This window comes from Salarias fasciatus, chromosome 7 (genome assembly GCF_902148845.1).
Source record: "Salarias fasciatus chromosome 7, fSalaFa1.1, whole genome shotgun sequence".
NCBI classification, from domain to species: Eukaryota; Metazoa; Chordata; class Actinopteri; order Blenniiformes; family Blenniidae; genus Salarias; species Salarias fasciatus.
This window is the reverse complement of record NC_043751.1, coordinates 23931310-23946148: the sequence shown is the minus strand read 5'-3', so window position 1 is coordinate 23946148 and position 14839 is coordinate 23931310. Positions and strand designations below refer to the sequence as shown.

The following is a 14839-nucleotide window of genomic DNA, read 5'->3' as shown; positions in this document are numbered from 1 at the left end:
TGCCGCTCGGACAAGCGGCGGACGGAGGCGGCCGAGGGATGCTCTGGCTGCGACCAGACACCTGTCCTCACCGAGGTGACAGCATGTGACTAGCCTCCGCTCATGCGCCCAGGGTTTCCCTGGCCATGAGCGTTGAGCGGCTCTCTCAGACGACGTGGGCGGCGCTGCATGTCACTACGCTGGGGTGTAGTGACGCCAGCTGAAAAGCCCCATCATCCCATGGGCGAGAGGATTACTGCGCGGACACTGGTTCGAATCCAGCGGGATTTGAGTTGAGAAGCGCCTTGATGTCATGAGACTAAGGAGTGCAACTCCTCACATCACAGCACACAGCCCAGATGTGGCCTTCTTTTCCTCCATCCACGGTGTCCACTCCTTGCCGTCATGAGACGTGGAGTGTCAGAATGAGTGGAGATGCTGGGGTTGCACCCAGACGCTCGCACCACTGGACACCCCGAGCACCAGTTGGTTCCCAGACCTGGTTCAGTTGGCAGTCGAGGATCCGTGGCCGATTCCTGACGGACCCGACGCCCTGTCACAGGCAGGGGGTGCCCTCTGGTCCCGCCCCGTCCTGGGCAGGAGACTCTTGGCCTGGAAGCTGAGAGGATTAGACTAGTGGGACTAGATCTCCCCCCGGCTGTGGTATCCACCATCCAGGGCACCAGGGCCCCCTCTACTATCAAGGCTTACAGGTCTCGGTGGCACCTCTTCACGTCGTGGTGCTCAGAGAAGGGCTGGGATCCGGTCTCCTGTGCCATCGGCGGGGTTCTGGAATTTTGCAGGCGTTGCTGGACAGTGGTCGCGCTGCACCCACTTTCGCGATGTTTGCATCGGCCATTGCGGCGGGCCATGACCGCTTCAGCCATTTCTCTGCGTGCAGTCACCCGCTGGTGAAGCGGTTTCTGCGCGGGGTGTGTCGGCTGCGGCCGCCCCCTAGGCATGTGGTTTCCCTGTGGGACCTCCACACGGTGTTGGATGGGCTGAAGGGGCCCCCCTTTGAGCCTTTGGAGCAGGCGGAGGACCGCTTTCTCTCCTTTAAGGCTGCCCTTCTGTTGGCGCTGGCATCCGCCAAGAGGATTGGGGATCTCTGGGCCCTGTTGGTCCATCCCTCCTGCATGGTGTTCAGTCAGGATGGGGGACTGGTGCATCTTTGGCCTAACCCAGCCTTTCATCCCAAGGTGATCACTTTGGACTTCCGGTCGAGAGTGATCCGGATCAGGGCACTTGGCTCTCTGCCTGGCTCATCAGGGGACAACCCTCAGCTGCGGTTGCTGTGTCCGGTCAGGGTTCTACATTGCTACGTTGAGCGCACAGTTGGCTTTCGCACTACGGACCAGCTGTTTCTGGGGTTCGGGATCAGGGGGCGTGGAGCCCCGCTGTCCTCCCAGCGTCTCACCCACTGGGTCGGGGGCGCTATTGCAGCTGCCTACGAGGCACTGAATCGCCCGCCGCAGGCAGTGATTCGCGCTCATTCCACACGAAGCATGGCTGCCTCTGCGGCCCTGTGCAGAGGTGTCACGGTGGGTGACATCTGCCAGGCTGCCTCCTGGGCATCCGCGTCCACCCTTGTGCATTCATATCTGATGGATATATGTACGGACACTATGGCCATGTCAGTTTTCAGTGAGAACAAGAGTTCTGTCGCTTAACTGCGTTGGCTCTCGTCCAGTCCGGCTTCTGCTTCCCCAGGGGGGATCCAGACCGGGTGTGGTTTTACCGCCCGCTGTTGTGACTTGGTGTCTCGGCCGGCGTGTGTGCCGTTGTTACGGTGCTTAGACACGTCTGCGGGCGCCGCCTAAGTGCAAGGCTGCCTGCCGCTGATGTCTTGGAGGTTTGGTGTGGCTGTACTGGGCGTACGGCCTACTTCCTTTTTCCGCGCCAATCCTGTCAGCACAGGCACTACTGTAGCTGGCACTACATTCATCCCTACGGCCTCCGCCTTGGTGAGTACCAATAATAGCGAAGCCCGTAGGTGGGCTAAGCATCACACGAAGTAGAATTAGTAGTTACTAAACTAAACGTAACTCCAGTTCTACGAGTGTGTGCGTGCCCACCTACCTGCAGGCCCAGCTGCCCTGCTTCCTTTTCTACTGGCTGTTCAGAAGAAGGAAGTGGAGCGGGCCGGCGCTGACTATATCCCCTTGGTGAGGGGCGTGGCAGTGTGCCAGCGCGCGTAGGGGATTGTCACACCGGTTTCGGATTTGTCTCAGTGATTGGCTGGCGCCAGAGGGGAGTACCAATAGCGAAGCCCGTAGGTGGGCACGCACACACTCGTAGAACTGGAGTTACGTTTAGTAACTACTAATTATTAAAATAAAATAAAACAAAACTTAAAAACTATATCTGGGCACCTTGCCGTGGGCCACGACCCAATCCACATTGCATCCTGCCCCTACGGTTCCCTTGGTGGGTGGTGAGCCCACCACCAGAGGCCACCAGAGGTCAGGCCAAGAAACTAATACAATAAATACATTTAATTGAAAACAAAAATGTAAATAACAACAAAAGTAACTAAAGTCTGAGTGGAACTCTCAAACTGGTTAGCCTCATATTAGATTTATTCTTTGTATTCCAGTAATTACCTGGATTTTATTAATTTCTTTTATCTGATGTGAGTTCATTTCTTTTGATTCATTGCCTTGACTGTTACATAACTTAACTCCTTTTACTGAAATTCAGCCTTCCTTCACTTTGGTTCTAAATTTTATATTTGTGAAGATCCCTGTTATAGTCGCAATTATTTTTTTTACATCTGCTCTGAATATTGATGATTTTCTAACATTTCTGCATAGGAGTATTCTACATGCTACTATATCAAGAAATTTCTGTTTTTAATTGACTGAATGATTGGTTTGTTGGATCTATGTATTTTTATAAATTTCACAGTCAGAGAAAACCATAGAGAAAACCAGTCTGACCACAGTCAGACTGGAACACACAACACACAACATCAAACCATCATGAAAAGTTTTAATTTCAATTACTTTATTAGTTTGACAGGTTATTTGGAGGTAAAACTGAACCACACACCACAGAAAGTACACAGACATTAAATGGTAATTGTTCATGCTTTAAAGTACATTTTTACTGATTATAGTCCCAACGAAATCCGTGATTGATTTTTAAATATCAATAATTCCCATGCAAAGACGACAAGAGGCTCTTAAACCCTCAACCCTTCACATAGTCACTGGAACTGTCTCAAACTGATCACTGGAGTTTCACTCCTTTTTTTATTACTAACTGCACTTTTAATTTCTAAGCTGAAATATAACAAACTTACATTTTGAGTAAAGCACTGCAGCAGATTTAATAATCTCATCTGTCCTGACCTTAAACATCACAATTCTCTGGAGCTGTTCTGTTTTCATCCTTACTTTGGGTGATATTTAGCTAGATTTGCAATTTTCAGAGTTCAAGATGCTTATGGAATTGTTCATTTCATCATTTGTTGTTGATTGTTCAGAGAGGAACACTTGAATGAAGGATTGGAGACTAGAAGTGCGCCTGGTAGGACAGCAGATATCCGTCATTGTACATGTAGAGCTGTTGGTCTGTGGGGTTATAGCTCAGACTGGCCACTCCATTGGCCACCTTCTCCAGAGGCAGAGTGAGCGAGTTGTCCTCTCTGCCCGAGGCCGTGTCGAAGGCGTAGAACACCTCCTCGTGGAATTCGTCCACGTAGCGCGTGGCGTACAGCACGCCGCACACCATGAAGGCGTTGCTGGTGGCCTTCTTGAACTGCCTTGTCTCCCACGTCTGCGTCACATTCAAGGTCCCGGCCTCAGAGTCCCACAACAACCGGCTCACTACCAGGTTGCCGTGGTTACCGACGGTGGCGTAGATGGCCCACAGCCCCATCTCATCGGCCTCCAAGTCGACATCGCTGTTCAGCCGGCAGTCGAAGTAGCAGTAGGGGAACTTGTTGTTGAAGCCCACCCCAGTGCCCGGTAGGGTCACCCGGGAGACCAGGTTGGTCTTCAGGTCAAAGCGGCAGACGTCTGGCGAGCGGTAGCAGTGGTAGTACAATGCCTCCCCATACAGGACTGCGCCAGGACCCTCCAGGGTCTTGGAGTCACTGAAGGATGGGGCGAAGGTGAAGTCCTGGTGGTTGGTGGAGGCCATGAAGTCCTCGTAGGTTTGGTAGACTCGCAGAATGTTTCCATGGATGTGGCCGCTGGTCAGAGGCTGGACCCAGTAGCTGTTCTTCTGTGCCTTGCTGTCTACCTGAGCCTGTTTGCCCCACGAACCGGAGATGTAGCTCTTCCCATGAGGGCTGATCTTGGAGGTGACAGGGTCGCTGATGCCAGCGATAAGACCTTTGTAGCAGTGCCTGTTCTGACCTGCAAACAGAGTCATGAGAAAAGGCCCTCCAGGTGTGAGACATGTGTGACATTTGATCTGTTTCCATAAAACATCAGCACAACACAGCAGCACTCACCAACAAACAATAGCTGAAAACACAAGAATGACAACAGGCAGCTCTTCAAGTCTAACATGGAGCATTTAATGTTGAAATGTTATTTTGATGGTCTCAAAACAGGAAATTCCTCGAACTCCATCTATGATCTCTGACAAGACAACAAAAGCACAACCACATCAACCCACCACTTTGGATATTAACCTACTGAAAATGACGACTGCTACTAGCTACGTCACCCTGTCCATTTAGGATTGTAAAACTCAGATTCTGACCTCACAAGATCCCCTTCCATTTAGCTTGGCTTAAGGTAAAAGTAACTTCCTCTGGAAGCTAAAAGAACTTGACAAGTCTTGAATGCCATGCTAGCTTCTGTTTTTGAGTATATTACATTTTTACCTATAGGGCCGTCAGCATTATCACAGCAGCTTCCTGCAGTAAACTTGTGATGACGATAAGAAAGAATGGTACTGGACTTCTGAACAACTTACTAAACTTAAAAAAAAACATCCAGATGGTTCAGTTGACAAGTCAAAAGGTAACCTTTGTCAAAACGGGTTTAGTTTTCACCAGCAGACATAACGGTTACTATATGTGACTTCATGTTACTTATTGCACCAAAATGTCTTTTTGGAGCAGACCAGTTGGCCCACATGACACTTTTTAGAAAGAAAATAGAAAAAAGGAAAGCAAATGCTTGAAATCCTCAAATTTAACAAGTTTGTTAACACTTAGTAAGGCATGATTAATTAGTTATTGCTTGACTGACTGGTTAGCTGGTTGATTGATTGATTGATTGATTGATTGATTGATTGATTGATTGACTGATTGATTGGCTCTGGGTTGATTCATTGACTGACTTACCTCTGAAATCTTTAGGGATAGACTTGCAGGACTCCACGTTGTTCTTCAGGTAGCGCAGTTTGTCTCTGACAGTTTTCATGTTGATTGTGTCAGAAGTTTTCATCTTCCTGGCATCTTTCACCAGGGTAGAAACCTAATAAACACGTTCAGACAAACAAGCAAAACTTCAGTCAGGACCTATTATTTGATCTACCCCGGGAACATGACAGGAAGCAGTCACATGGCAGCTTTCTTTGTACCTCTTTGCGAAGCTTATGTGTCTGAGTGCTGTTTATCTGCCCATGGACGACGCCGATGTCTGTCTCCAGCTGGCCAAGTTCCTCCGACAGCTCACGCAGCGTCAGTGCCGTGTACAGGCCCCGGCTGTGCAGGTACTGGAAAGGTTCCAGCCGAGCCGTCATGTTGATGACCTGATCCTGCATCAGAGGGAGGCGCTGGGTGGAGAAACTGAGCTGCAGGGAACCAGAACAGAACCTTTACTCACAGTACCAGCGCAAACAAAGGAAAATAGTTTCACACATGCATATCTGCACAGCTTGTAGTAAGGAAAGCTGAACTGCTAATTATCTTTTTCTGAGGAGATCGGGCTAAATCCCATATGTACGTAAGCATGGTCATATCAGATTTTAATGTTACTGTGTTTATTGACTCTTTAACAAGATTGCAGAAATGGGATAATTTTTTTTGATAAAACAAATATTTTAGGGGATAAAATGGCACTTTCAAAATAAGGCCTCAGAAACAGCTGAGAAATGGACCCCGTTGGATTAAATGTTAATGTGAGGTATTTTGAACCTCCTCCTCTCACTGTGCAGCACCTGGGGTGAAGATTTGTCAATGCATTCTTGCAATATGACTCCTCAATTTTGAAAATTAGAGTTGCCACTCTGTGGAACACTTCCCTTTTTTTTCATGTCACTGGAAATGCAATGCCATGTTTTGCACAATGCTGACAGCACAAATCTGGCATATGTGAATCGGATGAAGAACCAATTTTATCGATGAACAAAGAAGTCACTGATTGATTAGCGCAGGGGTTTTCAAAGTATGGAAGGGTGAGGCACCCCCGAGGGACCACACGGCAAGTTACCACTGCCACAATTTGCGCTTGACCCTGCTGCATATTTTAGAAGATAGCGAAGCAAATAACTTCTTTCCTGGTTTAATTTTTTCTCACACCGTGCCTCCCCTGAGGTGCTCTGTCACCCCCTAAGTGGAGGTGTCCCACACACTTTGAAAACCACCGGATTAGAGGTTTCATAATATCCTCAGTATGGTCATACCTGAATTCAAGAGGGCGTTCAATATACCTGACAAATGTAGTTTCTTGACTTAATTTAACTACAATTACACACTTATTGATCATATGATGGCTCCATGTGACCAGTTTTATAACTTTTCATCGTTAGTGATATGTAAAGTATAAATTACATTAAATTTGCACCATTTGTATGGATTATTAAGAGATCAGACTGTGACATAATTAGGTTTCAATTTGGAGTAATTTTGGCATCTCCAGCTGAGCAGAAAAGTGTGGCCTCGTCACAGTGTGGTTAGAGTCAAATTCGACAATGTCAAACCATGTCAATCAGAATATGGCGAGGCTGCTGAGCTGAATATGCCAAGATTTCTGCCATTTGAAGCCTATTGGTAATTCTGCCTCCTGCCTGTTTTTTTTTTTTTTTAATCACAGCTACTGTTGAGACATTATAATGCTAATGTTAATAATAATATGTTAATGCACCATAAGCTTATAGGAAATCAGTTAATGTGGATACAGGCTACTTAGAGTGGGTCATCTTTCACATTGTTGACCGTCAGGACTGAGCGTTCCTCCTGTGAGGTGGAATTAGTTGAAACAGTAACTGCCTTAATATATTGTTTGCATTAGGAGTATTAGGAGAGGTAAAGTCCATTTAACAGGAAAAGGGATCATAGTTTCACAAGAGAAATGAGTTTCACTCAAGATTTTTGCCATCACAGACCTGAGAAGATGCTAGACAGTGACCCGGGCGTTCAGAGGTCATACCTGTTCCTGCAGCTTGGTCAAAGATAGCTGACAGGTCTTCATCTTCCCCAGGACAGACATGTACTCCTCTGCAGGGAAGGCCCACATGGAGGAGTCCACCTCACACTGGCAGGAGCCCGAGCCCGGGTCCCACCAGCCGGGTACAAGACGAGCCCACACCTCATCCTGCAGGCCGACCACACAGATCATTGAGAAACATCCAGAAGATTGTGTGTGTGTGTGTGTGTGTGTGTGTATGTGTGTGTGTGTGTGTGTGTGTGTGTGTGTGTGTGTGTGTGTGTGTGTGTGTGTGTGTGTGTGTGTGTGTGGACGAGCAGAAGTGTAACTCACTGAGGATGGCAGCAGAAGCAGGAGCAGCAGCCGCAGCATGTTCACAACTGGGAATTCAGATTGAAACTCAGCCACTGAGAGAGGACAGAGACTTAAACCCGCCTCGCAGACAGCGGAATTTAAAATATTTCATCACAAGGTTTCAGTGGTTGTCACAGATTGCATTTTCTCTTCCGTTCGTTTACAATTCACCGGAATTTTTCAGTTCCCTTTTTTTGCGTTCCGCCCCATCTTGTTCCTCTTTGACACGGCAAGATAAAAATGATTTTACCATGGAGGTTTTATATAAATTTCTGACACTGCATGAAGTGACTCACATCTTCTGCAAAGAGATCTGGTCTTAGGAGATGTTTGCCCACTTTCCATTGAGGGTTGAAGCAACATATGCAAACTGAGCTTTTCTGTGGTAGTGCTGTGGGGACACAGCATCATTTCAAACCACGTCTCTTTACATGAAAACAGCAGAAACACTGAAATAGATTTAGTTTTTTATGTTGGGCCACTAGTTGGTGCTGTTGGTTGTTTTTGTAATGAAATCACACATGAGAACAATGCAATAAAACGATGGGAGGACAGACATTTGTATGGACAGACAACCAAGATTGTTCTGATTGATCTACTAAACATGTGCTGAACTATTTACTGCGGTCCTGGTGTGCATGTGCAGCAGCAGCGTTTTATTTTCACTTTTTCCTAATTTGTTTATTTATATTTACAAATGCTGACTGCATGGAACTGGTTATTACAGGAAAACATACAAGGAAACCACCAACCTGAATGTTTTAATACAAGGAAAACAAAGAGATCCGTCATTCCTCCAATCATGACTATGAACGGTTTGGTCTCTTCAACCACACTGAAGGAAGATTTTGGTTTTCAAGTCAGTTCAGTCACAAAGCAACTGTGGTTTAGTTGATGATAAAGTTTGAAAATTTAGATACAAGGGTTATTCTTACAAAATAATACTCAATTATGAATGAATAAAGTAGGTGTGTGTGTCAGTCTTTTCAAAACACTTAGCATTTTCATGTCTTCCCATGGAGTCGATGGGTTTTGAAATCTAGTATTCATTATATATTTGGTCTTGTCTCTCTGGTCTGTTTGTGTCAGGTCGTCTGATGTGCTCATCAGTGTGTTGGAGATTCTGCTCCCTCTGATTTCCTGGATTACCGAACTCTCCTTCTGGACTTTGAGTCGAGCTTGGATTACCCTTTTGATTTGTCTGTCTGAATAGAACCTGATCAGAAGTCTAAATCGTTTCCTGTCTGCTTTTGGGTTGACCCGCAGTCCGTGACATGTTGTTGTGTAAACGGAGCCTCAGGCTGCAGCTACATGTCAGGTTCACACAAATTCCAGAGGAAAACACGCTAGTTAAATGTAGAACATGCAGACCGATCACTTTCTGTTCCTAAAATTTATACGTGACCAAAAGCACATAATTTATGCTCCGGCTGAGTCTCAATATAGATTGTGAGTCTCTGTTCTCCATCTTCATGTGGGCTTTTACGGTTGAGGAACCACTGACCCGTAAACCAGCTTTAATTAGACTACATATATATATATATTATTATTCTTTTTTTTTTTTTTTTTTTAACCTGTCCTGCCCAGCAGCAGAATGAAGATCTGGCTGCTATAATTTGCTTGACAGATTTGCTCTTCCAATATGAGCTTGCAAGTACAGTATAGGACTCCTCCTGATGATATGGCTTCGTACTTTACTTGATTTGTTTTGAAAACTGATATTGCTGGACCTGACTGGGAGAAACAAAGGCAGGAAGAGAGAAAGAGTGCAAGGAAAACAAACAAACCAACAAATGAACAAACAAACGAGCAAAAAAGAGTGGAGAGAAGGAAGAGAGTGCACAACAAAAATCGTTCGATTGCTCCAGATGACTGGCTACTACACCTGCACAGAGATATAACTGTACCCCCATAACTTTTGGGATTTTAGAAAAAAAGTGTAATAATTTAATAACTCTTGAAGTTAGAGTATTTTGGCCAGAAACATCACAACAATAATAATTTCTTAATATATGCGCAGGATAATGATGAATCACCAGGACTATTTGTGCGCATTATGTGCAGACTGATAATTTTCTGTTCCTGAAATTTGTTGAAACTAAAAACTGTGTAGCCACATGTGAGTCACTGATCTCCACCCTTCTCTAAAGTCCTGTCAGCTTCGGACCCGCCGCCCAGGAGCCACTGACGGTCGATCAACTTTGTTCTTCTAGAGATTTCTAAAATCCTTCAGCTACCTGATGAACACAGGTTAAACAATCCACATCAACGCAGCTTCTTATCTGAAGATCAAATTATTTTCATTAAACAGCATTAATGTAAACATCTCTGTCACTCTATGGATGTTTGAGTTTATGTAGTTTTTTCTGTCACTTTGTAGTCGTTTGGATGTTTGTACTGTTTTCTGTCCATTTGCCACTGTTTCACTTTTTCCTCTTTGCAGTCAGGGCGTGACTTTTAAGCTTTTTTGTTCCCACTGCAGCTGTGGAGCCTCAGTGGCTCAAAAATAAACTCAAACATTATTAATTCAATAACATATTAATCCCAACATGATTTATAGTTTGACATGAATTTTTTTTCAACCTCTCAGAAATTCCTGTCTGTCTTCATCTGCTTGCAGTGAAGAAATTCTGTCACAACACTGAAAAACCACAAACCTACAAAAACGTCACAGTCGGAAATCAACCCAATACATATGCAGAAGTTGGTGGGAGTGCGACTGAGTGTGACTGAGTGTCAGGGTCAGAGAAGGCTTCATTCATCTCTGATCCACCATGAAGCTGCAGGTCGTCCTCTCACTGTGTGCTGTGCTCGCCGTCAGCCTGCAGGTAAGAAACAAACTTCCTGATACTTTCATTCAAGATCCTCCGCCGGTTTTCACGTGGGATTGATTTCCCTCTCAGGCTCCTTCGCCCGAACAGTGTGGATGTGAGATCACAAATTCAGGGGACGATTTTCCTCACGATAAACTCAGCACGGCCGATGGAAACGCTTCGGACTGCAACAGGAACATCACCCCAAACAAGGTAAAGTCTGCTGTCTCCACCTCCAGCCTCGTGTACGGTCCAGATTCCATCTAATTCAGATTCATAATTTCACTGTCCCATACGTAACTGTTGGTAAAGTTTCTTCTTGTTTTCTAATCGCCTTCATCCATTCACTCACCAATGAAGGCGACTGCCATGCAAGACCCTCGGTCCATTCACAGGGAGCAGTTTGAGATTGAGTGTCTTGCCCAACGACATTTTGATGTGTGGAATCAAAGTTGCAAGATTCTCACTGAGAGACAGTCACCTGACCAACAGAGCCACAGAACCTAAAGAACTGAAATGTTCTATTCTGAATGTGAATCTGAATGTTTATAGGAGGATTTCTTTATGATCGCGGTGCTCTGCACAAAGACGATTTATGAATGAATAACCTTTTTTTTCTTTTTTGATTTATTCAGCCTGGTCATATAGATGCTCCTGGGACGCTGCATCTGGAGAACGTCAGTGTTCAGTGTCCAGTTTGACCTGTGGTCTCTGCTGTCTGCAGACTGTGGAGCTGGAGAGTCTGCTGCTGGGTTTGGAGAGGCGCATCGCACAACTGCACAAAGATGTTTCTGTCCTGGAGAGGGAGGACGACGGGGAGCTGTACGGCGTGCTCAGCCTTTACGTCATCGAGAATGAGATGGTAGAGATCCGGCATCTGATGGACAGACTGAACAGCACCACAGAGACAGACCAGCACCTCACCGCAGACGCCGTCCAGCAGGTAAATTCTTCACGACACAAACACCCTTCCACACAGAAATGACACTCTGATGTCATTAAAGTTGACAGTCACTGTATTAATGAAACAACAAGGTGTGTATGGACGTCCATGTTTCAAACAAAAAGGCAGAAAAGATGCATTTTCACTTGGGCCTGACTCAAACTGTTCCGTCACAGCTGAGGGCTCTCCGAGTGGAGATGCGGGAGATGGAGACGTTCGACACTGCGCAGGTGGTGAGAGGACGACTGGACAACGAACTGCTGAGGATGGACCTGAACGACTGCCAAAATGGCCTGAACGCCACCCCGCCCCCCACCCAGCCCCCTCCGCGTGAGTCAGCACCTTGTTTTAAACAGAGATTCGTATTCTACCGATGAGGTCCAGCAAACTGACAATTGAAACAGTCCTATTCAGACTGGTGACCTGATGTTTGATTTCCTCCTCAGGAACGTGTGCCCATGGGCAGCTTCAAAACGTCACGGGACCTCGGGTCTTCACCAAAGGAGAGTATCCTGGCTCGTACCCATACGGAGCCTGGGGTCGAGATCCTGAACCAGAGCCAGGGAAGGAGAGCTGGTACTGGCTGGTAATGATGACCTCCGGCAACAAATTTTCCAACTACATCCGCCTCTACTCCAGCCTGAGCTCGCTCATCGTCGGCAAGAGCGTCCCAGGTATGAAGTGTGTGGAATTAATGCCCTCAAACATCATTTGCAAGCAGAGTGGTTGTCTCTAATTGGACGGTTGCAGGTTTAAACTCCCCTTCTCCACCATCGAAATTCAAAGTGTCCTTGAGCAAGACACTGAACCTCAAATTGTCCCCAATGGAAAACTGAGTACCTTGCATGGCAGCCTGTTCCACTGGAGCGTGAATGGATGAATGCACACAGTGTAACACACATTGGGGGCTGCTCAAGCAGTGAAAAAGTGCCCTGTAAGTGAAGTTAAATTAACTGGACACTCTTAATTAACTGGCTGCTCTGAGCCTTACATTAAAGTCAGACTGAAATTCAGCTTGAGGAGCTAGTCTAGATTCTGTTTTCAGGTTGATGTGTGAAAACAAGTAAAAGCTTGAAAAACCAGGGGAAAGCCAGACTGCTTAAGTGACTCAACACTGACACCCAACGCACAAGAGTGGTGTAGCTGAAATTCTACTGCCATGTCCTTTAATGACACTGGAAAATCCATTTTCTTTCCAGGTAATGTTGACATCCACCCCTCCAACCCAACAACCAACACCATCCAGGGTCCCAATAATGTTCTCTACAGAGGAGCTTTATACTACAACTGCTACAATCAGCCTGAAGTGTGTCGATTTAACCTCACCACGAAAAAAGTTACCAACTTCAGACTCCCCGAAGGCACCAGGTGAGCTGGTGGACTTGTTTTTTCAAGTGTGGTGTATCCTTGAAAAACTAGTCGTCTTCATGCCTTGAATATTCCCTCTTTTTTCCAGTCACATGTTTCATGCTGCCATCACTCATTTCATTTTTTCCCATGTTTCCTGCTTTCACGCCTCAGTCTATGAAGAAGATGGATGAAATCCTTGTGTTTGCTTGTTTTTTCCAGATACAACTCAAAGGGCAACTTCTGCCAGCTGGATGAGTGCTACCCGTTCACCGACCTGGACCTGGCCACCGATGAGTCCGGTGTTTGGGTGACTTACACCACCAGCCAGGACTTTGGAAACCTAGTGCTTTCCAAGGTGGAGGAGGGCGAACCGCCGAGGCTCGGTCAAACCTGGCACACTTCCATCTACAAGCAGGCGATCACCAACACCTTCATGGCCTGCGGTGTTCTTTATGCAACCCGATTCAAGACCAAAGGCGTCGAGGAGATCTTTTATGCGCTCGACACGGTGACTGGGAAGGAGAGGTTCAACCTCGGGATCCTCATGAACAAGATGGCTCCAAAAATTCAGGCCCTGAACTACAGCCCGGTGGATCAGATGTTACACGCCTACTCCGACGCCAACATGGTGTCCTACAAGGCTCTGTTTGCATAACTGTACAACTTATTTCTTTGAGGTCAGGAAATAAAAATAAGGGGGAGGTTATCTGAAAACAATGAAACAAGGAGGAATCCAAATCCACTTGGCAAAAAAAAAAAAAAAGCAAAATAAAGATTCATAAATCATCATATATTGTTGGGGGGTTTTTTCCGACTGATACTAATACTACCAGACATGGGTCCAAGTCACAAATGTCTCAACTATGTCTCAAGTCATGTTTTCTTGGGCAAGTCTACTAACTTTGCTAAGTTTTAAATATTTTTTTCCTGACGTAGCAGTTGATTCTGGATTTTCTGGTTGGATTACCGCTCACAGCGATTTGAGTGCAGAAATACTCAGAAATGTAATTTTGTGGGGTTTTTTTCAACACACATTAACATGATGTGAACAATATGAAAAACATGATTTTCATTGGAGTGCGTCTTTAACAGTTATTCAGGAGCAGCAATCAGTCAGCTGAGCACTTTGAAACTCTACTGAAAACCAATCCATTCAGTATCAGCTAAACGAGTAATCTGGGCTTCTGCTTTTATCCTTTTCTTTCATCCATTTTTATTCTATATATTCTCTTTTACTCTTGTATTTATTATTAGCGTATTTTATTTATGTTCTGATGCATTTTATTCAGTGTATGTAAGGTGGTATTGTAATCCTGTACAGCACTGGTCAACTGAGGTTGTTTTTAAATGTGCTCTATAAATAAATTTGACTTGACATTAGAAACGTGCCTGGGAGACTGAACAGGCTATTTTTTTAAAATAATAATTTAACATGGCAAGCAATCATGTATTTCATTTAAGTCCCCATCTCTGAACTACTGATACTCTCAACTGAGAAAGATTCACGAGGCTGAAAGGAGCTTCCTATTCAGTATTTAAGGATAGGAAGGGAAAATGCTTTTACATTTGAAGAGGATGTTTATCCGTTCTCTGTACGACGTATTAATGTTAAACCACGTTTGACAATTTAACTGAGATGAAAACGATGCCAGACAACTATTATTGAATATCTCTAACCTTTATTACATTTGTGAAAATTAAAAAATAGCATGTTTAACAGTAAACTTCTTAACTAGAACACAGTGAGCAAGTCTCAGATCAAAAACTTCTGTCCTATAGGCTTCTGAAATCTGGACTAAATTATTCTGAAGATGATATACTTTCCCGGTTCGGGAACCACAGGATTTCATCTCTGCTTTTTGCAGATGATGTTGTCCTGTTGGCTTCATCGAACCCGGACCTACAGCATGCACTGGGGCGGTTCGCAGCCGAGTGTGAAGCGGCAGGGATGAGGATTAGCACCTCCAAATCCGAGGCCATGGTCCTCGACCGGAGGAAGGTGGCTTGCCCCCTCCAGGTTGGTGGAGAGACCCTAGCCCAAGTGGAGGAGTTCAAGTATCTTGGGGTCT

At 45.5% G+C, this 14839-nt stretch overlaps 2 protein-coding genes across 2 annotated transcripts; one reads left to right on the top strand and one right to left on the bottom strand.

The window, feature by feature from the left end:
* Positions 1 to 2975: 2975 nt before the first annotated feature.
* olfm4l2 (olfactomedin 4-like 2) lies at positions 2976 to 7739 on the bottom strand. Its single transcript, XM_030097134.1, has 5 exons — positions 7644 to 7739; positions 7314 to 7478; positions 5524 to 5736; positions 5285 to 5417; positions 2976 to 4343 (listed from the first exon to the last, which is right to left on the bottom strand). The coding sequence occupies exons 1-5, from the start codon at positions 7680 to 7682 to the stop codon at positions 3496 to 3498; spliced, it is 1398 nt and encodes a 465-aa protein (XP_029952994.1). The 5' UTR covers positions 7683 to 7739; the 3' UTR covers positions 2976 to 3495.
* A 2632-nt stretch (positions 7740 to 10371) lies between these two features.
* Positions 10372 to 13533, top strand: olmf4l1 (olfactomedin 4-like 1). The gene is made up of 7 exons (XM_030097135.1): positions 10372 to 10492; positions 10568 to 10690; positions 11202 to 11420; positions 11597 to 11750; positions 11867 to 12094; positions 12620 to 12788; positions 12990 to 13533. The coding sequence occupies exons 1-7, from the start codon at positions 10439 to 10441 to the stop codon at positions 13423 to 13425; spliced, it is 1383 nt and encodes a 460-aa protein (XP_029952995.1). The 5' UTR covers positions 10372 to 10438; the 3' UTR covers positions 13426 to 13533.
* Positions 13534 to 14839: the final 1306 nt, after the last annotated feature.

Coding starts and splice junctions, on each gene's coding strand:
- olfm4l2 (XM_030097134.1), bottom strand. CDS start 7,682: ATGCTGCGGCTGCTGCTCCTGCTTCTGCTGCCATCCTCA. Junction 5,737..7,313: donor TGACCAAGCTGCAGGAACAG/GTATGACCTCTG, acceptor GGTTCCCTGCAG/CTCAGTTTCTCCACCCAGCG. Junction 4,344..5,284: donor TATCCCTAAAGATTTCAGAG/GTAAGTCAGTCA, acceptor CTCTGTTTGCAG/GTCAGAACAGGCACTGCTAC.
- olmf4l1 (XM_030097135.1), top strand. CDS start 10,439: ATGAAGCTGCAGGTCGTCCTCTCACTGTGTGCTGTGCTCGCCGTCAGC. Junction 10,691..11,201: donor GGAACATCACCCCAAACAAG/GTAAAGTCTGCT, acceptor TGCTGTCTGCAG/ACTGTGGAGCTGGAGAGTCT. Junction 11,421..11,596: donor CCGCAGACGCCGTCCAGCAG/GTAAATTCTTCA, acceptor GTTCCGTCACAG/CTGAGGGCTCTCCGAGTGGA.